Below are 27,578 nucleotides of genomic sequence, written 5' to 3'. Positions count from 1 at the left end.
CAATCTCGAGATCTCGAGGTGGGAGTGGGTGGAGGCAAAACCGGTTGTCCAAAAGCCGGAAGTCTAGGGGACACACCCCCTGCGGACACGGGAGACTGGGGAGGAGGATGTGTGACTGCTTAAAATGACTGAAAATCCAAAGAATAAATCGACCTCGACTATGAGGTCGAGGGTCGCTTCTCTATGAAATGTGGGTCCGTCCTCTATGGGGTGAATGTGCGGGATTTGGGTCCCAACATTTAGGCCAATGATCACCCCCAAAGCAGAATGAAATGGTGTTGTGTGTCCTGGGGGAGGGAATGAGAGCTGCAGGCAAGCAGAATGAGGCTTTAGCTTTGGGCACTCACAATTTGGCTCTGGAACCACATTTCCCCTTGGCAGTTCAACAAGCCAAGCAGCTAATATATGTTCAGAAGAGTCCAAGGTATGAGAATATCCGACTGCAGAGAATTGGAAGAGCAGTGAGTCTGAAGTAAAGTAACGGTAAGATGCACGTGAAAAAGCTGCAGGTTGCAGGGAAGAGTCACAGTTAGTATGTGGACCTGCAAAAGCAATAACAGTTTTAAAGAATATTTTTTAAAAGGTCAACCCAAGGGCTTCCCTGGTGGCGCAGTGGTTGAGAGCCCGCCTGCCAATGCAGGGGACACGGGTTCGTGCCCCGGTCCGGGAGGATCCCACATGCCGCGGAGCGGCTGGGCCCATGAGCCATGGCCACTGAGCCTGCTGCGTCCGGAGCCTATGCTCCGCAACGGGAGAGCCCACAACAGTGAGAGGCCCGCGTACCGGGAAAAAAAAAAAAAAGTCAACCCAAAATAACATAGAATGTAGGCAAAATACTCATTTAAGGATTTTTGAAAATATGAGAAAGGTAGGTTTGGGTTAAGTCATGGAGAGTTTTGAATGCCAAGCTAATGGCTTCCTTGGAAGGTGGTTGAGCAGAAAAGCGACATGATCAGAGCTGTGCTCATCAGAGATGGGTCCCAGGACAGCAACTAGGAGACTCTTGAAGTATTCCAGGTGAGAGATACTGAACCAGGCAAAGACAATAAACATGGAGAGGAGGGGATAAATGGAGAGGACCTGGCAACAGATAGAATGTGGGGGCAAGAGAGAGGAAGGAGTCAACTATGGCTCAAGTTCTGGGGACTTCCCTGGCGGTCCAGTGATTAGGGCTCCACGCTTCCACTGCAGGGGGCACAGGTTCGATCCCTGGTCCAGGAACTAAGATCCCACAAGCCCCACGGTGCACTGCAGTGTGGCGTGGCCAAACAAACAAACAATGGCTCAAGTTCTAACCTCCAAGATAATTGGGGGTTTGAAGGTGCCATTACCAGAATTACAGAATAGAGAGGGAGGGGCAGTTTTGGGAGAGGACATTTGGGGACTTACTGAGTTCATGGGACTAGTGAGACATTCGCGTGAAGATGTCCAGAAGATATCAGATGTGCAGGAAGTTGTTTTTAACATGGGAGGCAGGAGGCACTTGACAGTGGTAGTGATTCTAGCTGCTGCTTTACAACAAGTACTCTCATGGCCAAGGATTTATATCTCCCATTAACTCCAACGTATGAGTTAAGGCAAATCTCCCTAATAGCATCACATTATGGCTGTGATGGGAAGGGGTTACAAAAATAAATTTAAAACCTCCTTTTCCTCTAATCTAGGAGCTTGCAGTCTACTAATACGCACATATGAAATCAACAAAAGCAAGGTCTACGAAAGCAAGTGCGTTAGTTTTCTATTGATGTTTAACAAATTACCACAAGCTGTTAGCCAACTTCAATTCCTTGTGGCTGTAAGACTGAAGGCCCCATTTCCTCAGTGACTGCCAGCTGGGGACCAGTCTCAGCTCCTAGAGGTTACCTTTATACCTTGCCACGTGGCCTACTCCATCTTCAAAGCCAGCAACAGAGAATTTCTCTCCCATCAAATCCCTCTCACACTTTTTTTTTAACGTATATATATTTTTTCATCTCACAGTTTGAATCTCTTTCTCCAGGAAGAGCCCAGTTCACTTTAAGGCCTTATCTGATTAGGTCAGGCCCACCCCAGATAATCTCCTGATCTTAAAATCATCTGATTTGGGACCTTAATTACATCTACAAATTTGCCTCATAGCAGAACCTAGATTAGTGTTTGACTGAATAGCTGAAAGAAGTGACCAGAAATCTTGAGGAAGGGGGTGGCATCTTAGAATTCTCCCTCCAGAGCAGCAGCAAGATACATAGCAGAAACATGTGAATCCACAGATGCTGAGGGGCTGTACAGCAAGGGAATCATCAGTCTGGTGGGGTTAGAAGAAGCTTCCTGGAATGGGTCTATTTCAAAGCTGTTTCAGAAGAGATGAAAGCAGGGCTTGGGAGGGAGAAACTCAGTTTCTATGAGGGCAACAGCACGAGCATGGACATGGAGCTTAACCAGGATCTGGGGGTAGTGGGCAGATTAGAGTGGCTAATGCAGACCGACGAGACCTTGGCTTGGAAAAGTGAGGATGACAGAAGTTAATGAAATGCCCTCAAATGCGAGGATGAGGAATTTAGGCTTGATAGGCAGCTTTTGTAGGTGTTTGAGCCCAAGAGAGATGTACTGAAAACATCCTACTGAGAAGCAGCATAGAATGTACTGGAGAGGAGGAGAGAGTCTGGGAGGCTCCTGGATATAAGGGACTGGGTATAAATGTCTAAAACTCATTGAAGGCTAGAGATGTGTTTGAGTTTGTTGCAGGCCTGTTTTCTGCAACTCCTTTGCTGTATAGCTAAGGAATAGCTCTTTGACTACCTAATGAGGAAAAATCAAGAGCGTGAACCGAAGCAGTTTGGAAGCCCTGGGGCACTGGGATGTGGGGAGAGTGTTCCCTGACTGCACAATGGAATTGCTTTGCAGGAACGCTGTGCCCTCACATTCCCCATCAGAAGCAGGGTTGTCATAGCAAGCAGCACACAGAAGATTGTTCTCCAGCACAGGCGATTATAGGGCTGGAATATACTAACTATAGCAGAGCTGGCCGAGCATCCCTTCCATCCCGTTCTCACCTTGACATCTTGAAGAAATACCCTCTTCACAGGCAAGCATCCCCCCTTCCCCCCAAGAACAGGGGTCAAGAAACTAGAGGTCCTTTTCAATTTAAAGAAAAGTGTGTTAGCAATGCAGCTGCAGAGAAGATTAAAAATTCCAAATTGTTCAGAGGCAAGGATCTGAGCATTTTCCTAAAAGGGAGGAAAAATATGGGACTATATGACTAGGGAAATTGTGGAATTTTGTTCTTGTTTTCAAAATGCAGAATAGATTGTGATTTTCCTCAACTATTTGGGGTTGGAGAGAGAAACCAAATAAAATATCATCTCCTGCCTTATGAGGCTGGGAGTTTGTATTTCTGTTAGCCAGTGAAGGCAAGGAATTTTATTTTTCTATAGTTCCCACTTCTATCAATAAAATTCAGTACAAATGACAACCAAGGAACAACAGAAAATAAAATCAAAAGATTTTTCTTGACTCCAATAATCTTGGAAGACAAATCAAGAGGATCACCTACACAGGAGACACCAGTTGTCACAGTGTGTGTTCTTGGCAGTAAAGGTAGTAGTATGCTGTCCATTTATAGCCCCTAGAACACAAGGAGAGAAAGAGATAGGGGGAGGGAGAGAGGAGAGAGAAATGGTGAAGCTTAGAGAAATGGGGAAATTAGGGCCATGAACATAGGCTTTCACTACCTGCTGAACTGCTGAATAGAGGAAAACAAAGGCATGGCTGAATAATGCACCCCTCCTCAAGACCTCCATGTGCTAATCTCCATGTCCTAAACCTGTGAACATGTTACCTTATATGGCAAAAGGGACTTTGCAGATGTGATTAAATTTAGAATCTTGAGATACGGAGATTATCCAGGATTAAACAGGTGGCCCTGATAATAATCACACGGGTCCTTATAAAAGGAAAGGAGGAGTCTGAATTCAGAGAGAAGGCCCTGTGATGATGGCAGTAGAGATTGGAGTGATGCAGCTACCAGCCAAGGAGCCAAGGGTTGCTGGCAGCCTCTAGAAGCTGGAAGAGGCAGAGAATGACTTTTCCACTGGAGCCTCTAGGAGCAATCAGCCTGGATGACACCTTGACTTTAGACCAGTGAGATTGATTTTGGACTTCTGATCTCCAGAACCCTAAGATAACAAATTTGAATTTTCTTAAGCCACTGAGTTTGTGGTAGTTTGTTACAGCAGCAAAAGGAAACTAATACAAATGGCTACAGTGTTGCACGTGAGAATTCAAACAAATCAGCCACATCCACCAGCAAACTACAACCGAATCCAGCCTGCCAGCATTCCTCCTATGGCCTGCAGGCTAAGAATGTTTTTCTGTATTTTTAAACGGTTGAAAAAAAATCAAAAGAAGAATAGTATTTAATCATATTTCATGACACATGAAGATGACATGAAATTCAAATTTCAATGTCCATAAATAAAGTTTCACTATGGCTGCTTTCATGCTGCAACAGCAGAGTGGAGTAGCTGTGACAGAAAGTGTATGTGGTGCCCTCATCACTTCCCACTGTTGGTCGGTACACTACGAACCATGGTGACACAGTTATATCTCAACAGCATTTTGGGTACCACTCGTATCACTTGTGTTTTGGCATTATTATTGTTATTTTTATTACAAGTGCATACCTAGCATGTCAAAACAAGAAAATAAAAGTGGATTTTGAATGTTGTGCTTTTAAGGCACAGTGGAGTGTAGATTACTTGGTCATCAATTTAGATGTCAAAACACTGTGTTTATTACACAATGACGCTGTAGCATGGCTAAAAGAATATGATATACATCGACATTACCAAACTAAGTGCTCATTACAATGTTCCCAGTTCACAGGAAAGCAATGATTAGAAAAATTAGAAAGTTTAAAATAGAATACCTTACCATAGCAAAATGCTTCACAAAAATTAAAAATGAAAATGAGGTTGCTGCCAAAGTAAGTTTCTGAGTGGCTCATTTGTTAGCCAAGCAAGGAAAGCCATCTACTGATGGTGAGTTAATTAAATCGTGTTTGATTGCAGAAGCCAAAGAAATGTGTCCAGGGAAAATGAACTTTTAAAAGACTATTAGCCTTTCACCAAGAACAGCAGCTCAAAAAGCTGAGGACATTGGAAGCAACATCAATAGTCATTTAAAAAACAGGGCAAATTATTTCAAGTGGTTTTCCTTGTCTCTTTATAAGTTGACAGATCTTAATAATACTCCTCAGTTGTTGTTGTTTATTTGAAGAGTCAATGCTGAGTTTAAAGCGATGGAAGAATTGGCCTGTATGGATAATCTGTAGATGATGGCAAATGAGAATATTTTCAAAAAAGTCAAGAGACCACTAATTCAATACAACCTGAAGCAGAATCTGCTAAGATGCATTTCAAACGTGTATGAAGAAGAAAAAGGCTTAGCTGGACAAATGTACAAAGTTTGCGAAAATGTAAGTTGTTTAAATCCTATAGTTATTTGTTACATATTATTGAACAGCAGGTACTTCGCAGGAAAACATTTTAATCTATCTTGTGTTATTCAACCATTCGTGTCAACAGTGAACTTCATTCACTCTCATGGACTAAACCATTGTCAATTTCATGAATTTTTGTCAGAAAAAGAGGCTGAATATTCTGACTTGCCCTACCAACGGCAGTTCAACAACTTAGCAGTTGTAAGGTTTTTTGTTGTTGTTTTGTTTGTTTGTTTTTGTATTTTTATAGCTCATGGCTGGGATTGAGAATTTTCTGAGCCAGAAGAATCACCCTCAACCACTATTATTGAACACTGAGTGGAATTAGCTTCTGCTGTAGAGGTAACAATGTCACTTAATAAATTTAACCTAAACTTACAAGGCAAAACGCTGCTTACATGTGAAATTTATACTGCAGTGAAATCACTTCGATGACAACTGACAGTTTTTGAACCACAAGTAATGTCTAGTTACTTAATTGCTTCCCGTGCTGTCAAATGTTAAAACAAAAAATCAAGATTTGCAATCCCACGCAGATTTGCAGTGGATATATTTTCTGAGCTCAGATTACAGTTCCAGTGGTGCTTTTTGGACCCTGATGCAAGTGCAAAGGAAATTTCTGTATTTCAAAAGCAATCTAACTGTGCAGTTGAGGAGCTTCCACCTAAACTTCAGTTGGAATTGATTATTCTGCAATGTAACAACATACTGAAAGGCAAATGTCAAGAGAAGAATCTGATAGAATTCTATAAGTGCCATCTAAGAGATGAATATGCTCAATTAAAACTCAGATGCCTGTGGATTTTTTTACATGCCTATGAAGCCAGTTCTCTTAAACTAGAATTGGATTCATAAGCATGTAACCTGTACAACTGCATAGAGCTCTGCTTTCAGAAGGACCTTGCATTTGACTTAATACTCAATTGTCACCATTTTGCAATTCTTTTTAAAAAAATTTATTTATTTATCTGTCTATTTATTTTTGGCTGCGCCGGGTCTTAGTTGTGGCACGTGGGATCTTCACTGCAGCATGTGATATCTTTTAGTTTTGGCATGTGGGCTCTTAGTTGCAGCATGCATGTGAGATCTAGTTCCCCGACCAGGGATTGAACCCAGGCCCTCTGCACTGGGAGCATGGAGTCTTATCCACTGGACCACCGGGGAAGTCCGGAGGTGCCTGTGGATTGATATCAGTATATGGCAGTACTTATCTGTGTTAAGATTTTTCTCAAAGATGAAATACATAAATTTCATTACAGACAAGCATTAATGGATAAATATTTGTAACAGATTTTTTATTAAGACCTTTATTAACAGGTGCTTGCAGTTTGTTAACTCTTAAAAAAATCAAGTTGTAAACTTTTATTACAGATTAAAAGTGAGGTTCCTAAAAATCTTGACCAATTGAAACAAGTTAAAAACCTTTAAAAATATATTGAAAAAAAACCCCAAAACAGGGGAATTCCCTGGCAGTCCAGTGGTTAGGACTCTGCGCTTCCACTGTGCTTCCAGGGCACAGGTTCCACCCCCTGGTCGGGGAACTAAGATCCCACATGCTGCGTGGCACGGCCAAAAAAAAAAAAATAATAAGTGTATTGAGATTGTAACTGATTTGATGATAGGAAACACTCACTTTGAACCCTAATTAAGTGAAATATTATCCTCTCCATAAAAGAATGCCATTCTTATTAGGAGATCTGTATTATGCAAAAAATTATACTCAGTTATTATTATATTTTGAATTTCATTGATAAAACATTTGTGGAAATTTGTTTTCTCTCATTATATAAGTACCTACATAATGTTCTTGATTTTTCCTCTTGGCTCTCAAAGCCTAAAATATTTACTCTCTAGCCCTTTACCCACCCCTGCGCTTGACTAAGCCACTTGAGGGAGGGAGACTATTTATAATTGATCACTATGCAACCAGTATGTAGCACAGTGCCTAACACACAGTAGAAGATCAATAAATACTATTATAAAGAACATAGAATCATAGGGATGACACTGGACTAATATCTAAGGAGCAAACGCTATGATTCTTTAAGACTTGACATTTCTTTTCTACTTTATTAACTCATGTTCATTTGAGGGCTAGCAGATTGCTTTACATTCTCATTGGTTTACATCTTGTGTATCTTGAACACCACACTTCTTCCAGCTAACCTGTCAGTTTTCTGGTCACCAGCTCCTGCTTCCTTCAGTAAGTTCTCTGTTAAATATCCACTATTTTGGTGTCATCACTTGAAGCTATCCAATGCAAACTGTCTCAATGTCCTTATTCTGGATTGCCCCAGGCTCTGGTCCTCCACAGAGAGCATTCTGGGAGAGTTTCTGGGTTGAGGAAGGAAGGGTGGAAGATGTTCCCTAAACCTGTGGCAAACGGGATCATTAAGATGCCTCTATTTGCAAATCATTTACATGATTAGGGTCTAGTATCCAAAAATATATAATGAACTCTCACAGTTGAACAATATAATAATAACCCAATTAAAAATGGGCAAAGGATTGGAATAGACATTTCTCCAAAGAAGATAAGCATGTGAAAAGGTGCTCAGTATCATTAGCCATCAGAGAAAGGCAAATCAAACTCACGGTGAGATACCACTTCACACTCACCAGGATGGCTGTAATAAAAAAGACAAAGATAATTATTGGCGAGGACGTGAAGAAATCAGAACCCCACATACATTGCTGGTGGTAAATGTGAAATGTAAAATAATAAACTTGCTTTGGAAAACACTCTTAGCAGTTCCTCAAAAAGTTAAACATAAGGTTATCATATGGCCCAGCAATTCCACTCTTAAGTAAACACCCAAGAGAACATACGTCCTCACAAAACATAAAAGCATAGAAACACATGTTCTCACAAAAACCTGGACACCAATGTCCATAGTAGCACTACTTTTTATATCACAAAAATGGAAACAACCCAATTGTCCACCAACTGATGAATGAATAAACACAATGTGGTATATCCATACAACAGAATATTATTCAGTCATAAAAAGGAATGAAGTTCCTTTTTACCGATTCATTACTACTTTTTTACTGATTCATGGTACAACAGGGTTGAACCTTGAAAACATAAGTGAAAGAAGCCAGATACCAACAGCCACATATTATATGATTTCATTCATATGAAATGTCCAGAAGAGGCAAATCCAGAGAGAGAAAGTTAGATTAGTAGTTGCCAGTGGCTGGGAAAAAGGTGGGGAGAGTGACTGCTAAGGGATATGGGATTTCTTTTGGGGATGATGAAAATATTAGGTAGTGGTGATAGCTGCAAAACTCTGTGAATGTACTAAAACCCACTGAATTATACACTTTAAAAGGGTGAATTATGGGACTTCCCTGGTAGCTCAGTTGTTAAGGATCCACCTGCTAATGCAGGGGACACGAGTTCAAGCCCTGGCCCGGGAAGATCCCACATGCTGCGGAGCAGCTAAGCCCACGCGCCACAACTACTGAGCCTGCGCTCTAGAGCCTGTGAGCCACAACTACTGAGCTTGCGTGCCACGACTACTGAAGCCCTCGCGCCTAGAGCCCATGTTCTGCAACAAAGAGAAGCCACTGCAGTGAGAAGCCCACGCACCGCAACAGAGTAGCCCCTCTAGCTGCTAAAGAAAGCCTGTGTGTAGCAACGAAAACCCAACACAGCCAAAAAATAAATTAATTTTTTAAAAAAGGGTAAATTATGTTATGTGAATTATATCTCAATTTTTGGAGGCACACCTAAACTCTGTATCATGTATACAAAGTGTAAATAGTTCTTTCTTATATCTAGTTATATATATGTATATATGCATATACATACGTATATGTGTATAGAAATATAAATGAATAATTTAAATTATTAAGTGTCCCAAGTAAATCAGTCCCAGAGAACTTAGGTCAGGTTCTGGGAGACTCACGATGCATCTTAGCCTAATGGTACGGCCGGGAAGCTCACACGACTACTATGGACACGTGACCAGCCTACGTAGGGGAGATTCGCTACGAGTGGATGACGTCATTTCTGCGCGACTCTTACTTTTGCCTTCATTTTCCGGTGCTGCTCTGAGCTATGCCTAAAGTAGTTTCCCGGTCCGTAGTCTGCTCCGATACCCGGGATCGCGAGGAGTATGACGACGGCGAGAAGCCCCTTCACGTCTACTACTGTTTATGCGGCCAGATGGTCCTGGTGCTGGGTGAGTAGTCTGAAAGGAGCTAAACTTCGGGTTCTCGAGGGCGCATTTCCTCTGGCTGTGATCTGGCAGCCGAGTCTATGCGAGGATTTCCCTCTCCATCAAAATCCTCCGTACCCATCCCGCCCCACTCCAGGGCAGCTTTTCGGTTTTCTGTTTAACCTTGTGATTCTGTATCCAGAACTCTCTCAAAACTAAATTCCTCTTCCATAAAAAATATACTCACTCTCCTCCCACTCTGCGTCTAGAAACTTTGTAACCTTTCTGCCGGATACGAGTATATTGTAACAGCTCTGATGTTACGTGAAAATAACCTCCTACCCGCATTGATCCTACATTCTCCTCCAGCTATAACCTCATTTCTTTGCTTCTTTTATAGCAAAACTTCTAAAAAGAATTACCTATATGGGCTGTCTCTGCATCCTCACTTCCCATTCCTTCTTGCCCTCACTTCAAGCAGGCTTTCCTTCTCACCTCACCATCCAAATCATATTTGTCAAAGTTACTAACGAACGTGTTACCAGTTCCAGTGGTCAATTATCAGTGCTCATTTAAATCCCCTCTCAGTGGCATTTGACAGATGATCACTCCATCCTTCTTGAAACCCTTCATTTGCATCCAAGACTCCACACTTTACTGATTTTTCTCCTACCTTGATTTCCTAACCCGTGTCCCCTGTATCGGCAGGCGGACTCTCAACCACTGCACCACCAGGGAAGCCCCTGGCTCCTTTTTCTGTCTTAGACTTTTAGGCATTGCACGGCCCTCCGGCTCAGTCCTCTCATCTGTTCTCAATCTGTACTCACTCCTTAGGCGATGTCAACCATTCCCAAGCTTTAAATACCGTTTATATGCTGATGACTCCCAAATGTTCCTCTTTAACCTGAACCTCTTCTCAAACTCCAGCTGCCTACTCAGCGTCTCCATTTGGATGTCTAATGGACCACTTAAAGAGACCGTGTTCTCACAACATTGTAAATCAACTATACTTAAATAAATTTTTTAAAAAAATTTAAAAAAAGAGAGAGAGGGAGACCATGTTCAAAATTAACTTCATGATCTACTTTCTGCTCTCCACTGTACCTCTCAGACTTCCCTATCACAGTCAGTGGTACCACTCTTCACAGAGTATCTCAGAATCATTCTTGACTTCTCCATCCAGTCCATCAACAAATTCTGCAGGTGCTTCCTTGAAAATCTATCTAGAATCTACTTTTTACCACCTCCATTTCTCCAAGCCACCACCATCCCTCACCTGGATTGCCACAGTAGTCTCTTGCTCACCACTCATTGTCCCCAGAGTCCTGTTCCAAACCAGTGTTTTCCTGTAATGCCAAGAATAAGACCAAAGTCCATAATGAGACCCTGTGTGATCAGACCTCCAGCTACCTCTCAGATTTCATCTCCTAACACTCTTCCCCTTGCTCACTGCACTCCAGCTACAGCGGCCTTTTTGATTTTTCTGTCTTGTCAAAATGTTCCTGCCCGCAGGGCCTTTGGGATTGGTATTTCTTCTGCCTCAAACCCTTTCCCCTCCATGCCCCCTTACTTCATTCAGGTCTCTGCTGAAATGTCACTTCCTTGGAGAACCCTTCTGTGACTACCTTATCTAAAATAGCACCCCGTCACTCTTTGTCCTCTTCCCGTGCCTGATTTTTCTGGGTAGCACTTATCACTATCTGGATCACGGTGCATCCTCTTAATATCTTGTCTAACTTTTTTTATTAGCACTTATCATTATCCAAGATCATGTTATGTAATTATTAATTTGAAAATTTCTGCCTCCTCTACTGGCCCGTAAACTTCATCAGGTCAGGGTCTTTGTCTGCTCCGTTCTTTGCTGAATCCTTAGCACAGTGTTCCAACTGTGCCTGGTACATAGAAGGCCCTCCCGTATTTACTGAGTAAATGAATTCCCTTTTGATCACTTAGAGATGGGTCTGAATTCTTGTTCTGCTTCCTATTAAATGTGTGGCCGATCTCTTAGCCTTCCTAATCCTCAATTCCCTTACCTTTAAGCTAGGAATAGTAAATGTCTACTCTGGCAGGTCGTTGAGAAGAGTCACGAGCTGATGTGCAAACTGCCTCATGCTAACTCCCCTCTCCACCTCCTCCATGAATCTGCAATCACTCTGATCACTTGACTTCTCTGTCATCCTTTAGGTACTTAATTTGCATTGTATCAATTTTCCGTCTGCTTTATACCTGTACCTAATTTATTTCCTGTATGTTTTCATTGTTTTTGGATCAGAACTCCCCTAACTGGGATGGGTCATTCACATACCATATATATAATAGCATACCACCTACCCACTCTCTCCTTTCCGAAGCACTTATCCAACTTTTCCAATCAATGCCTTCCTCATAGGCATTCCAGGACGCTTGATCGTCTCTTCTCATTCTAACGCATTATAGCACAAGCCAAGTGTACCAGGATCAGAAATACTCATAGAAAACTTGAATTGCAGTGCTGGGAAGGACTTTTGAGATAATATAGTCAAGTAAGGAGAAAGAGCCCTAGAGAGGAAGTGATTAGCCAGAGCTGGGGCTAAAATCCAGGTCTCCTGACACCAAGTCATTTTTAGTTGGAACATTCAATAATAGCCTTCAATAAGCGTGATAATTATAGTAAAAATGAAAGTGCTAAGGGCCCCACTGAAAGCCTCTGATTGCCTCAGGGTATTTTTCAGTGGCGCTCGTGACCAAATCTTTCTCCATTCCGTCAGACTGTCAGTTGGAGAAATTGCCCATGAGGCCCCGGGATCGGTCCCGTGTGATTGATGCTGCCAAACACGCCCACAAGTTTTGTAACACAGAAGACGAGGAGACTATGTATCTTCGGAGGTAAGAGATTGATGTTCTCTGTCTAGGATTTCCTGGTTGTCTTGGGGTCTAGTTCTGAGGAGTGTAAATACCCCATCTAGTGTGGACCAGGTCATCCATTTGGGGCCCAATACATTTGTGGTGGGTCTCTAACTTCTGTTAATGCAGCCGTATCTTTATTGTGCTTTGTTGAAGTGGTGCTGAGATGTGATTCTGTTGCCATTTGATAGCTGTAATTTGGGGGTTTTGCAAGTAGAATGAGTTCATTCAACCTGTAATCTCCAGCACACCAGGTGCCGGGCACTGAGCTAGGGACTGGATCAGCAAAGATAAATAAGGCACTGTCCTTATATACCATTAAAGAGTTCATGGCTCAGTGAGGGAACAGATTATCTATTGTGATATGATAAAATTCTGGTGTGGTGAACAGAAGCCTATGGGAAAACAGACAGCAGCAGATCATCTTGCCTGAATGGTGGTCAAGAAGGATACCAGAAGATGGTGGCATTTGTGTTTGGCCTTGAACTAGGATTTCACCAAGTAGATGGAGGAGCATTCCAGGTGGAGGGACTCTGGAAGCATTAAAAGCATCAAATATCGTGTGCCTGGGAAATTTAAGTAGTCCCTTGTGGCTAGAGCCTAAGTTACTCTACAGGAAGGGGTTCATGCATCCTGGGGTGAGGACAGAGTAGAATGCTAAAGTAGACAAGTTTGGACTTTATCTTTAGGCAATAGCCATCTTCTTTTTTTAGGTAGAGGAGTGACATGGTTAGATCTGTTTTAGATTTGGGAGTCCTTGGTGTATATGGGGAGTTGAAACCTGGGAAGGGATACAGTTACATGGGAAGTGTGTGGAGCAAGAAGAGAGGATTGAAGACATAATCCTGGGAAACATTGATGTTTGAAAAGCAGACAAAATAATTGGAACATAACCAGGAGAACCTGGTGATGTGGAAAACAGGAGAGGAGAGAAATTCAAGAAGTGAGGGAAGGGGGTGGTCATCAACAGGTGCCAAATGCCACAGAGAGGTCATCCTGCTCTAAGTCCATTCATTCATTCAGCAAATGTTTCATTTATTGAGCTCCTACTGTGTGCCAGGTACTGTCCTAAAAGTCTGGGATATACTAGTATATTAGTTTGTTAGGGCTGCTATAACAAAGTGCCATAAACTAGGTGGCTTAAAACAACAGAAATGAATTGTCTCACAGTTCTAGAGTCTGGAATCTGAGATTACTGTGTCGGTAGGGCCATGCTGTCTCTGAAGGTTCTAGGGGAGGAGCCTTCCTTGCCCCTTCCTAGCTTCTGGTGTTTGCCGGCAGTCCTTGACATTTCTTGACTTGTAGATGCATCACTCTGGCCTCTGTCTGCATCATTGTATGGCTTTTCCCCTGTGTTTCTGTCTCTGTTTCTTCTCTTCTTATAAGGACGCCAGTTATATTAAATTAAGGGAACATTCTGCTCATCTCTGTGACCTCATCTTAACTAATTATGTCTGCAATGACCCTTTTTTCAAATAAGGTCACACTCTGAGGTTCCTGGAAGGACATAACTTTTTAAGGGACACTATCCAAACCAGTACAACCAGTAAACAAGCAAAGAACCTTGCCTGTACAGGGCTTATATTCTAGTGTTGAACCGGAAAAAGCTACGGGCTGACATCTAGCTATGTTTATTTAAGAAACCAAACTGTTATCAGCCCACACTAATGAAAACAGTTAGAAACTATTGCTAGGCGACATTCAGTACCAAATCAGGCACCACTGTGACAACTGGGCTTCTAGAATTATGTAGTTGAAGAGAAAATTGCTTATATACAGGATACAAGTGGGGACACAGATTATAAAACATGAAATTCACAAAGGAAGGCCCTCCAGGTAACATTGGGGAAGTCCTCCATTGTGGTATATAGGAAGGTTTATAAATAACATGCCCTATCTAAAGCTAATCCATTCTCTTGTGCTTTTTCTCCCTCTATTAACCTTTATTTAGGTTTCTGATTTTGAAAATTCTCAACTGACTATCTTTAGGATTGCTAAAATATTTATTACATATGTCATAATTATATATAACAGTTCTAGATAATATGTATTCAATGTATATATATTAGTTAATACAGAAAGTAATCTAACAACACAACTAGGCCACAGGCTCCTATGGCACTATAAGGCAGATGCCGTCACCTGTAGGCCAGAAAACTGGGAGGCCCTAGGCTGAAGTGGCAACCCTGGAATCCAGTTAGCCTGGTCCTGGAAGTGAGCCAGCTTTGGGCCCAGCCTTAGTGCCAGGTGTTGCACAGGCCAGTGACCTCTGGCCAAGTGACTCTGTTGGGCCACAGAGTTCTCAGAGTTTACCCACAAGGCATGGTAGACTTCCCCCTTGGTTGACATGGTTCCTGCTCTAATCATGAACAGTCTTTCCAAGGGCCCACTTTAGCATGCTCCTTTCTTATCAGGGGTGAAATTTCAGTCTGATCTTACCCCTCCTATTCTTTAGCCAGATGAGTGTGGGAGCCCCAGTTACTGAAAATATGGCAGTCTGCCTAATGCATGCCCTGGAGCCTGTCACTTTCCACCTCCAAGTCTTCCATTCTAAAGTACCTCTCCTTTGACTCTGTTGTTCCCTGGTACCTTCCCTCCCTCATCCATTGCTTCCCCAGTTGCCCATCCAGTGGGTGCTTTTCTCTCTGGATCTTTGTTGACCATGCCTCCCTTGATGCTGTCTCCTTCCTTGACTTCTGTGAAGCTACTCTTGTGATTCTCCTTCTACTTCTTTGGCTTTCTCAGTCTTCTGGATTCTTCTTCCTGCCCCTTAAATGTTGGCATTCCCCAGGGTTCTGACCTTGATTTTATTCCCTCTCTCTCTATACTCTCCTTGGCCATTCTCACCACCTCTTGTGGCCTCAGTTACGCTTATATGCTGATGACTCACAAAATCTAGATCTGCCTCCGTTTCTCTCCTGTGCCCAGAACTGTATATCTAACTACCTATTCTACCTCTTCACCTGATGTTCTACCTCAGATACAGCATGACCAAAGCCAAACTCATTTCTCTAACGTGGAAAATCCCACAGATTGGTTCACTCAGCACCACTCCAACACTCTTCTATTTTACCTGCCTATATACCAGTGTCTGTAAAGATAGGGCACATATTCCAGCTTCTCCCCACTCCAAAAACCCCCTAAGATTCTGAACGTGACTTAGCTTTTGCCAAGTAAAATGGACAGAAGTAGAAGTTGTTGGGTGGGGCTTCCAAGGAAAGTCCTTTTTACTCTTCTCATTCCTTCCTGCTTTTTGGAAGATGGGTGTGATAATTGGAGCACCAGAAGCCATCCTGGGACTAGAAAGGGAAGGCCACAAGGATTGCAGAGTTTTTTGCCATGCCATCCTTGGGTCTCAACCATTACCAGGAACCGCCTTCCTCTACACTTATTTTACATGAGAAGAAACTCTTGTGTTGAAGCCACTGCAGTCAGGTCTCTGAAAGTGTCAGCTAAACACAATTCCTTCTTTTTCCTCCTCCTACGATGACATCACCATTCACGCAGTGGCCCGGGGCAGAAATCTGGGAGCCAGTCCTGTCTTTGTCTCATCCATCCCTGCCCCCCGCCATCCCCTGCACACATCCAGTCACTCACCATGTACTGTCGATTCTACCTTCTAGTCTGTCTTGTGGCTGCCTCCTCCTGTTCAGCCCAGCCACACTGCCATCATTCTGGTACCCAACATCACTTGCTTGGGCTATCGAAGTGTCCTCTTACCTCCCCCCGCCCCCCCGCTCTCCTCCAGACTATCGTCTACTGCCTGAATGATCTCACATGCACGTGATGTCAGTTTCCTGCTTCAGATCTTTCAGTGACTCTTCATCACCTACAGCAGTGCCTTTCAAACGTTTTTAAGCAATGAATCCTTTCTTCAAATGAAATTTTTACCAGAAGTATAAATAAGCAAGAAGCTTCTCTGATTGGGGAAGAGTTGAGCCCAACCCATTAAGGACTTCTCCCCTTTCTCCTATCCGATTTCATTTAGGGATCATTGTGGAGCGCAATTTAAAAAATCCTGGCTAGCAGGATAAAATCCAAGTCTGAAGGCTCTCTATGATCTGGCCCTAGCCTACCTGTTCATCCTCATCTCCTGGTATTCCTATGGTTTTTTGTTGTTGTTGTTTGTTTTTTTGAACAGCAAACATTGATCATCTCATATAGTTTCTGTGGGTCAGGAACTTAAGAACAGCTTAGCTGGATGGTCTCTCATGAGGCTGTGGTTAAGAGGTCAACCATGGGTGCAGTTATCTGAAGTCTTTAATTAGGGCTGGATGTTCCACTTCCAAGGTGGTTCACTCACATGGTTGGCAGCTGAGTGCTAACTGTTGGGAAGAAGCATTAGTTCTTTAGAACAAGGATCTTCCATAGGGCTGCTTGAGTATCCTCGTAACATGGCAGCTGGCTTCCCACAGTGTGAGTAATCCAAGAGAGAGGGAGTTGGAAGCTATAATGTCTTTTATGACCAAGACTCAGAAGTTACACACCATCGCTTCTTCAGTGTCTTATTGGTGTCACAAGTCAGCTGTGTTCATTGCGGGAGGGCATTATACAAGGATTATTGACATTATTATGTCAATACCAGGGGGCAAGAATCATTGGGGCCATCTTAGATGCTGCTACCACAACCAGGGAGAATGTTTTATTTTGTCTTTGGCCTTTCCTATCTCACATATTCCTGGAGATTAAGGACAAGAAAGAAAATCAAGGTCCATTAAGTCCAAATATCTAGCTCATATTAATCACTTCTTTATAATTGTACCACTTAAAACCCTTGTCTTATTTGTATTAGAGTCTCCATATCTCAAGAAGATGAACATTTTTTCTTTTTTGGCTGTGCCGTGCAGCTTGCGGGATCTTAGTTCCCCGACCAGGGATTGAACCCATGCCCTCTGCAGTGGAAGCATGGAGTCCCAACCACTGGACTGCCAGGGAAGTCCCTGTAGCTTTTTGTGTCTGGCATCTTCCATTTAGTATATTTTCAAGATTCATCCATGTGTAGAATGGATTCTTTTTTTTTTTTTGCTACGTTGGGTCTTCGTTGCTGCCCATGGGCTGTCTCTAGTTGCAGCCAGTGGGGGCTACTCTTCATTGCGGTGTACGTGCTTCTCATTGCGGTGGCTTCTCTTGTTGAGGAGCACAGGCTCTAGGCTTGCAGGCTCAGTAGTTGTGGCACATGGGCTTAGTTGCTTCAGGGCATGTGGATCTTCCTGGACCAGGGCTCGAACCCATGTTCCCTGCATTGGCAGGCAAATTCTTAACCATTGCGCCACCAGGGAAGTCCTGTGTTGTTTTTTTTTTTTAACTAACTTTTTAAAGTATTATGGCTAATGCTGCTGTAAACATTTGTGTACAAGTTTCTGTGTGAACATGCTTTTGCTTCTCATGGGTGGATATGTATGAGTTGCTGGATCATATGGTAACTCTGTGTTTAACCTTTTGAGGACCTTGTAGAGTGGTTTCAAAAGGAGTTGCACCATTTTACATTCTTGCCAGTAGTATATGAGGGTTCCTGTTTCTCCACATCCTTGCCAATAATTGTTATTGTCTGCCTTTTTTTTTTTTTTTGCGTTATGCGGGTCTCTCACTGCCACGGCCTCCCCTGTTGCGGAGCACAGGCTCCAGACGCGCAGGCTCAGTGGCCATGGCTCACGGGCCCAGCCGCTCCGCGGCATGTGAGATCTTCCCGGAGCGGGGCATGAACCCGTGTCCGCTGCATCGGCAGGCGGACTCTCAGCCACTGCGCCACCAGGGAAGCCCTATTGTCTGCCTTTTTGATATAGCTATCCTAGTGTGTATGAGATGGTATCGTTGTGGTTTTGATTTGCATTTCCCTGATGGCTAATGATGTTGAGCTTTTCATGTCCTTATTGGTCATTTATGTATCTTCTTTGGAGAAATGTCTAGTCAAATTCTGTGTCCATTTTTGGGCTTCCCTGGTGGCGTAGTGGTTAAGAACCTGCCTGCCAATGCAGGGGACATGGGTTCGAGCCCTGGTACGGGAAGATCCCACATGCTGCAGAACAACTAAGCCCATGTGCCACAACTACTGAGCCTGCGCTCTAGAGCCCGCGAGCCACAACTACTGAGCCCGCGTGCCACAACTACTGAACCCCGCGCCTAGAGCCCATGCTCCGCAACAAGGGAAGCCATTGCAATGAGAAGCCCGCGCACCGCAATGAAGGGTAGGCCCCGCTTGCTGCGACTAGAGAAAGCCCGTGCACAGCTACAAAGACCCAACACAGCCAAAAGTAAATAAATAAAATAAATAAATTTAAAAAAATTCTTTGTCCATTTTTTAAATGGAGTATTTGTGTTTTTTATTGTTGTTTATTTTTATTATGGATACTAGTCCCTTATCAGATATATGATTTACAAATATTTTTTCCCATTCTGTGGGTTGCCTTTTCACTTTCTTGATGGTATTCCTGGAAGCACAAAAGTTTTTCATTTTAATTGTCCCATTTATCTATTTTTTCTTTGATTGCTTGTGCTGTAGGTATCATATTTTTAAAACCATTGCCTGATCTAAGGTCTTGAAGATTTATACTTATATATTCTAACAGTTTTATAGGTTTGATTGTTACCTTTTTTTTTTTTTTTTTTTGCTGCACCTTGCTATGTGGGATCTTAGTTCCCCGACCAGGGATCGAACCCACACCCCCTGCACTGGAAGCGCAGGGTCTTAACCATTGGACCACCAGGGAAGTCCCAGTTCTTACCTTTAAGTCATTCATCCATTTTGAGTTAATTTTTAAATTTTTTGTTTATTTATTTTTTGGCCATGCCACACAGCTTGTGGGATCTTAGTTCCCTGACCAGGGATCAAACCTGGGCCCCCTGCAGTGGAAAAGTGCAGAGCCGTAACCACTGGACCACCAGGGAACTCCCCATTTTGAGTTAATTTTTGTACATAGTGTGAGGTAGGGATCTAAATTAATCCTTTTGTGTGTGGATATCCAGTTATCCCGGTACTATTTATTGAAAGACTATTCTTTCCCCCGTTGAATGGTCTTGGCACCACTGAAAATAAATTAACCATATATGTATGGGTTTATTGTGGACTCTCAGTTCTGTTCCATTGATCTATATGTCTTTCCTTATGCCAGTACCACCCTGTCTTGATTACTGTGGCTTTGTATTAAGTTTTGAAATTATGTACAAGTCCACCAACTTTGTTCTTCTTCAAGACTGTTTTGTCTACTCTGGATTCCTTACGATTCCATGTGAATTTGAGGATCAGCTTGTCAATTTCTGCAAAAAAGCCAGCTGGGATTTTGATAGGGATTGTGTTGAAGTTGTAGATTCATTTGGCAAGTATTGCCATCTTAACAATATTAAGGCTTCAATCCATGAACATGAAGTGTCATTCCATTTACTTAGGTCTTTAATTTCTTTCAGTGATGTTTTGTAGTTTTCAGTGCACAAGTTATGCACTTCCTTTGTTAAATTTATTCCTAAGTATTTTATTCTTTTTGATGCTATTGTAACTGGACTTGTTTTCTTATCTTCGTTTTTGGATTGTTCATTTCTAGTGTATAGGACGACCATTAATTTGTGAATATTGATCTTATATCCTGCAGCTTTACTAAACTTGTTTATTAGTCCTAATAGTGTGTATATGTGTGTGTGTGTGTGTGTGTGTGTGTGTGTGTGTGTGTGTATGCTTTAGGGTTTCTACATACAAGATTATATCATCTGCAAATAGAGATGGTTTTACTTTTTCCCTTCCAATCTGAATGCTTTTTATTTCTTTTTCTTGCCTAATTGCCCTGGCTAGAACTTCCAGTACAGTGTTGAATAGAAGTGTTGAGAGTGGATATCCCTGTCTTCTTCCTGATCTTAGAGGGAAATGTTTCAGTTTTTCACCATTAAATATGATGTTAGTTTATGTGGCTTAGTAGATGTGAATTTTTCATAGATGCCCCTTATAAGGTAGAGGAGGTTCCCTTCTATTTCTAGTATATTGAAGGGGCTTTGAATTTTGTCAGATGCTTTTTGTGCATCTGTTAAGCTGATCATGTGTGTTTTCTCTTTTATTCTATTATTATAGTGTATTGCATTGATTGATTTTTTTTTTTTGTATGTTGCACCAATCTTGCATTCCTGGGATAAATTCCACTTGGCGATGTGGTATAAACCTTCTTTATACGTTGCTTGATTCAGTTTTGCCTGTATTTTTTAAAATTTTTATTTATTTATTTTATTTTTGGCTGTGTTGGGTCTTCGTTTCTGTGCGAGGGCTTTCACTAGTTGTGGCAAGCGGGGGCCACTCTTCATCGCGGCGCGCGGGCCTCTCACTATCACGGCCTCTCTTGTTGCGGAGCACAGGCTTCAGACACGCAGGCTCAGTAGTTGTGGCTCACGGGCCTAGTTGCTCCATGGCATGTGGGATCTTCCCAGACCAGGGCTCGAACCCGTGTCCCCTACATTAGCAGGCAGATTCTCAACCACTGCGCCACCAGGGAAGCCCAAGGATAACTTTTGAAAAGCCCTTTTAGCATTTGAAGTAGTGAGCTAGTGAGGTTGGTAGGTTATGAGATTTGTTTGTATCTTTTTTTTTTAACTTCCATTTTCTGTGCAGGCCTGAAGGCATTGAACGACAGTACAGGAAGAAATGTGCAAAGTAAGTATTAACAGTGTGGGTTTCTCCGAGAATAAGCAAGTAGAGGCAATGATGTGTTAGGATAAGAATCATTTGGAGACAATTCTCTGTTATATCTTTATCCCTATAATCTTACCTGCCTTCAAACTTCAATTATGCAAATACCAATATGCTTCTTAAAGAGATGCAACTGACCAAGTTACATCTCTGACCAGCTGGCCACAAAAATGGGTTTTTAAGCATAGTATTATTTTTTTCACTGAGGTGTAACTTATATATAATAAAATTTGCCCTTCCTAAGTGTACAGTTTGATGAGTGTTGACAGAAGCACAGAGCCATGTAACGTCACCACTCCTGTGACATAGACGTTTCCAGTGCTCCTTTGCAATCAGTCTCCTTCCTCACCCCTCCCCTTGCCAGCACTGATCTGCCTTCTGTTACCGTGGTTTTACCTTTTCTAAAATGTGATGTAAATTCTACAGTATGTGTTCTACTACATACAATACGTATCTCTTACATCTGGTTTCTTTCATGTTGCATGATGCTTTGGGGATTCATCTGAGGTGTTATGTGTATCAGTAATTTGTTCCTCTTTATCGCTGAGTAGTAGTCATTGCACCACAGTTTGTTTAACCATTGACCTGTTGAAGGGCATTTGAGTTGTTAATGGCTTTGGCTATTATAAATAAAGCTGCTATGAACATTCTAGTATAAATCTTGTGGGAACATGTGTTTTCTCTTGGAGTGGAATTGTTGGGTCATATGGTAAATGTAACAGTGTAATTTTTTTTGATATTTTTTATTTGTTTTGGTTGCACCGGGTCTTAGTTGTGGCAGGCAGCCTCCTTAGTTGTGGCACGCGGGCTCCTTAGTTGTGCCATGCAAACTCTTAGTTGCAGCCTGCATGTGGGATCTAGTTCCCTGATCAGGGATTGAACCCGGGCTTCCTGCATTAGGAGCGCAGAGTCTTAACCACTGCGCCACCAGGGAAATCCCCACATAGTGTAATTTAATCCAAACTTATTTATAAAGTCTGTTATAGGACTACAGACCCAAGAACTTTAGAGACTATTATTTAAAGATATATATGATTTCCAGCTTTAGGTTGTTAACAGTGAGAATATTAAACTATAATAAGTTTAATCTTGTTGATGAATTACAGTTCAATCTTGGCTCTCAGAAGACTCAGACTAGAATTAAAGCAGGGAAGTGGCTAAGAAGGCATTTTAGTTTACAGCCACATTAGATTTGTTAGACTACTTTAATCATATCTTATGGGTATGGGTCTACTTCACTTAGCTGAAGAAGTATAATAGAAGTGAGCAACCAGGACTTCCCTGGTGGTGCAGTGGTTAAGAATCCGCCTGCCAATGCAGGGGACACGGGTTCGAGCCCTGTCTGGGAAGATCCCACATGCCATGGAGCAACTGAGCCGGTGTGCCACAACTACTGAGGCTCCCCTCTAGAGCCCGGGAGCCACAACTACTGAGTCTGTGTGCCACAACTACTGAAGCCTGTGCACCTAGAGCCCGTGCTCTGCAACAAGAGAAGCCACCGCAATAAGAAGCCCGCACACTGCGATGAAGAGTAATCCCCGCTTGCTGCAACTAGAGAAAGACTGTGTGCAGCAACGAAGACTCAAAGCTGCCAAAAATAAATAAATAAATAAAATTTTAAAAAAAAGAAATGACCAACCAAAGAAAGCATGACGATTGCTACAGAGCTTAGTTGGCAGACCACTGCAGTGGAGCCTTTATGCTCCTTCTTTTTTTAAAATAATTAATTAATTAATTTTTATTTTTGGCTGAGAGGGGTCTTTGTTGCTGCGCGCGGGCTTTCTCTAGTTGCGGCGAGCGGGGGCTACTCTTCATTGCAGTGCGCAGGCTCTAGGTGTGTGGGCTTCAGTAGTTGAGGCTCGCAGGCCCTAGAGCACAGGCTCAGTAGTTGTGGTGCACGGGCTTAGTTGCTCTGCGGCATGTGGGATCTTCCCGGACCAGCGTTCAAACCCGTGTCCCCTGTATTGGCAGGCGGATTCTTAACCACTGTGCCACCAGAGAAGCCCAACTGTCAGTGATTCTTATCAAGTAGTTTTGGGAAACACTGGGAAGAGCTAATCATCAGTTTATGCCACAAACACAAATATTCCCAGAGTCTAAGCACACTTTGTGAAGCACCGTTTTGGGGATTTGCATTCTGAGGCCTCCCTGAGATTCACTGTTCTGTTTGCAGGTGCGGGCTGCCACTCTTCTACCAGTCCCAACCGAAGAATGCTCCTGTGACCTTCATTGTGGATGGAGCAGTAGTCAAGTTTGGCCAGGGTTTTGGGAAGACGAACATATATACTCAGAAACAAGAGCCTCCTAAGAAAGTAATTATCACTGAAGGAGACAGATGGGTTAATACAGCTACAGATTTAGCCCTACAGTTTTAAAGAAGGTTATGGTGCATGAGAAACTGCCCTTCACGAGCACTCTCTTTATTAAGAGAATGCCATTTTTGTGTATAAGCAGATGCTACAAAATTATAACACCTATTATGTGTTCTCTTTTCTTTCCTACATCTGCTCTACGAGTAAAGTTAGAAATTGTATGATTTTTATTCACATTTACTTCCTTTGAAATTTCTTCTTTTTCCAGTGTGAGCAATTAAACGTTGAATGAATAAGGCTAGTCTTTAAATATACTTTTAAAAACCCTTGATGGCAAATACTAGAAAAATATAATGCAAATTAAAATATGGGCACTTTTAGATAGGCCAGCCTGTCCCAAGGAGGTCCCCTGCCCCCAGGAACCAGGCCTGTACACTTGCACACACCCACTCACACATACACACTCACACACACACGACTCACAGAGCCTCTTGAGGTAAACTAGACTGATTCCTCTTCCTGCAATTCCAGGTGATGATGACGAAACGGACTAAAGACATGGGCAAGTTCAGCTCTGTCACTGTGTCTACTATTGATGAAGAGGAAGAGGAGATTGAGGCTGTAAGTGCTTCTGCTCTCAGGGGAATTGGAATGCGGGGCGGGGGGAGGGGGCTCTCCAACCAGAGCATTAAGTAACAGAATAACTAGGAACTTCGCTCGTAGATCTTGTTCTGCTACTAAGAAACGCTGCGATACCGGGCTGGTTCCTGTTTCCCTGGATCTCAGGGTCATCTCTGTAAGATAAGGAGCAGGGCGTTGGACTAGATCAGTCTCTTTTTGTTTGTTTTTTGCGGTACGCGGGCCTCTCACCGCTGTGGCCTCTCCCGCTGCGGAGCACAGGCTCTGGACGCGCAGGCTCAGCGGCCATGGCTCACGGGCCCAGCCGCTCCGCGGCATGTGGGATCTTCCCGGACCGGGGCACGAACCCGTGTCCCCTGCATCGGCAGGCGGACTCTCAACCACTGCGCCACCAGGGAGGCCCAGTCATTTTTTTCATACTGTTTTTTGAGATGCCTTAGGGGGCAAATCCCTCCTCATCCCTCTTCAGTTGAAAAACTACTGGACTCAGCACTTTCAAGTCCCTTCCAGTCCAGCTCTGATGGTGCGGGAGTCTGTCCTTAGCAAGAGCAGCAATTACCTTTATGGTGTTTCAGTATAATGATGTTTACAGAGAGATGTTATCTGTTACTTAAATGTGGTTTCGGTTGAATCTCACTGTCCCGGATTGTGGAAAAGCTGAAGAGTTGAAAGGGAGCAGAGTCTTGCCATTTCAGTAATAATTTCATAATTTGAGGAGTATAAACTTCTCCCGAGGTCTCTGTTGCTCCTCTTTGGTGAGACTGCTGGTCTAAGGGTGCTTCTTTCTTCCCTCAGAGAGAAGTTGCTGACTCGTATGCGCAGAATGCCAAGGTGATTGAGAAGCAGCTGGAGCGCAAAGGCATGAGTAAGAGGCGGCTGCAGGAGCTGGTGAGTGGCGGGGGCGGGGGCTGGCAGGCGCTGGGCTGGACTGTTTGGGTTCCTCGGTCTGAAAGACCCTCCGGCAGGCAGGGGAATCCTTTCAGAAGTCTGTCGGGGGTTATGGTGTGGCTGGCTGCCAGGTGTCTAACCGTGGGCCGTGGCTGTCAGTACATACCCTACTCTGGGATAGTGACCACAGGATCCAGGCCCCTAGTTCTTGTTAGCCAACCCTAACGAGAATGATAAGTTAATCTGCTACTTGTGGTCCAAGGTCAGGAGTTCAAGATCGGGGCTCATGGGTGCTCTCCCAGGGTACGAGGTATACAGTGGGGCTACATTGGGGCGCCAGGATGGGGCTGGTCGCTACTTCTTAAAGCACTGCTTCCACCACCACTGTCTGCACTATTCCTAGGCTCTTTGTTGAGCACACACGTCTATATGTGATGGTGCCTATGTTTCTGTTTTCCTGATAATAAGTTACTTATGATATTTCTTTGAAATCAGACATCCCAGCATTGGTGCCTCATCAAAAAGTATACCAGTCTATTCTACTGACTGTAGAGGAGTTTTTGGTGACAGAGGTAGTGGGTCTTGAGAGCTGCTTTACCTTGCCATAGTGATCTAGAGCACTGCTTATCAAATTTTCTGAGGTGAAGGACCAGTGCTTGCTTCTTGTTTTAAAATTTGTCAAGAGTAGATTTGTAATTTATAAAATGCAATAAAAATGAATTTGCCTGAATTCTTCTTATGAGATGATTTTACTTTCTTATTGCTCTGTCAAATTGCTATAAAAGCTTCTAAATGCTTACTCTCAATTTTTGTGTGTATCTTCATGGACTGCACAACTTTAGGTAGCACTGTTCTAGAACAGTGTTCTTCCTCCTGTTCTGCCACAAACAGGATACTGATATGTCATGATATTGAGTCCTCCAGTCCTTCAGGGGTTCTGGAGCTGTGGGATCCCTACACTGAGAGACCACAGCCCTGTGTGTTTACCCCATTTTACCATACAGATATTATTATCTTCAATGTGTGTCATAACATCAGAAAGGTTGGAAAGCGGTTTCTAGAGTTTCATCACAATTTTAGAAACACGGTTCTAGTTTGTATACTAAATGAGCATGAGGGGATAGTGTTGGGGCAGTTAGAATAAGGCAGGAAAATCAGAATTTCATGTCATGTATCAGGACATATACTCTTCTTCCTTTCCAGGCTGAACTGGAAGCCAAGAAAGCGAAAATGAAGGGAACCTTGATTGACAACCAGTTCAAATAATCAGGACCTTTCTGTGAACCCAGACTGGAGGCAAGCATTTAGATGAGGAAGAAAAAGAGTGTTTTCTTGACTACATGGAGTGGTTCCTACCTTTATGCCCCAGCAGAAGGCTTTACGTGTCTTTCCAGTGATTCTCCTACATTCAGTAAGGTCTTTTTTTTTTTTTTTCCCCCGGTACGCGGGCCTCTCACTGTTGTGGCCTCTCCCATTGTGGAGCACAGGCTCCGGATGCGCAGGCTCAGCGGCCATGGCTCACGGGCCCAGCCGCTCCATGGCATGTGGGATCCTCCCGGACCGGGGCACGAACCCGTGTCCCCTGCATCGGCAGGCAGACTTCCAACCACTGCGCCACCAGGGAAGCCAAGCCCTCAGTGAGGTCTTTGAGTTCATCTGACCTGCTTTCTAGAGATGAATCATGGTTTTCTCTAGATATATGCCCAGGAGTGGGATTGCTGGATATGGTAACTCTACTTTTAGTTTTTAAAGGAACCTCCATACTCTACTTTTAGTTTTTAAAGGAACCTCCATACTGTTTTCCACAGTGGAAAACCTCCATACTGTTTTCCACAGTGGCTGTAACTAACTTACATTCCTACACCCTCTCCAGCATTTATTATTTGTAGACTTTCTGATGATAGCCATTCTGACTGGTGTGGGGTGATACATCATTGTAATTTTGATTTGCATTCCTCTAATAATTTTTGAGCATATTTTCATGTGCTTTTTAGCCATCTGTATGTCTTTTTAAATGAAATGTCTGTGTAGATCTTCTGCCCATTTTTTGATTGGGTTTGGATTTTTATTATTGAGTTGTATGAGCTGTTTATATATTTTGGAAATAAAGCCCTTGTTGGTCACATCATTTGCACATATTTTCTGCCAGTCCATAGGTAGTCTTTTTGTTTTGTTGATGGTTTACTTTGCTGTGCAAAAGCTTATAAGTATGATTAGGCCCCATTTGTTAATTTTCGCTTTTATTTCTATTGCCTTGGGACTGACCTAAGAAAACATTGCTATGATTTATGTCGGAATGTTTTGCCTATGTTCTCTTCTAGGAGTTTTATGGTGTCATGTTTTGTATTTAGGTCTTTAAACCATTCTGAGTTTATATTTGTGTATGGCATCAGGGTGTGTCCTGACTTCATTGATTTACATGTGGCTGTCCAGCATTCCCAACACCACTTGCTGAAGAGACTGTCTTTTCTCCATTGTATATTCTTGCCTCCTTTATCAAAAACAAGGTGACCGGGGCTTCCCTGGTGGTGCAGTGGTTGAGAGTCCGC

At 43.0% G+C, this 27,578-nt stretch overlaps 1 protein-coding gene across 1 annotated transcript; it reads left to right on the top strand.

The window, feature by feature from the left end:
• The first annotated feature begins 9,513 nt into the window (after nucleotides 1–9,513).
• On the top strand, nucleotides 9,514–26,826 carry STEEP1 (STING1 ER exit protein 1). Its single transcript, XM_024751850.1, has 7 exons — nucleotides 9,514–9,669; nucleotides 12,393–12,510; nucleotides 21,113–21,154; nucleotides 23,364–23,502; nucleotides 24,034–24,123; nucleotides 24,937–25,029; nucleotides 26,233–26,826. The coding sequence occupies exons 1-7, from the start codon at nucleotides 9,546–9,548 to the stop codon at nucleotides 26,293–26,295; spliced, it is 669 nt and encodes a 222-aa protein (XP_024607618.1). The 5' UTR covers nucleotides 9,514–9,545; the 3' UTR covers nucleotides 26,296–26,826.
• Nucleotides 26,827–27,578: the final 752 nt, after the last annotated feature.

Source organism: Neophocaena asiaeorientalis, unplaced genomic scaffold (genome assembly GCF_003031525.2).
Source record: "Neophocaena asiaeorientalis asiaeorientalis breed wild unplaced genomic scaffold, Neophocaena_asiaeorientalis_V1.1 scaffold659, whole genome shotgun sequence".
NCBI lineage: Eukaryota > Metazoa > Chordata > Mammalia > Artiodactyla > Phocoenidae > Neophocaena > Neophocaena asiaeorientalis.
Note: the sequence above shows the minus strand (reverse complement) of the source record. Positions and strands in the feature narration are given on the sequence as shown.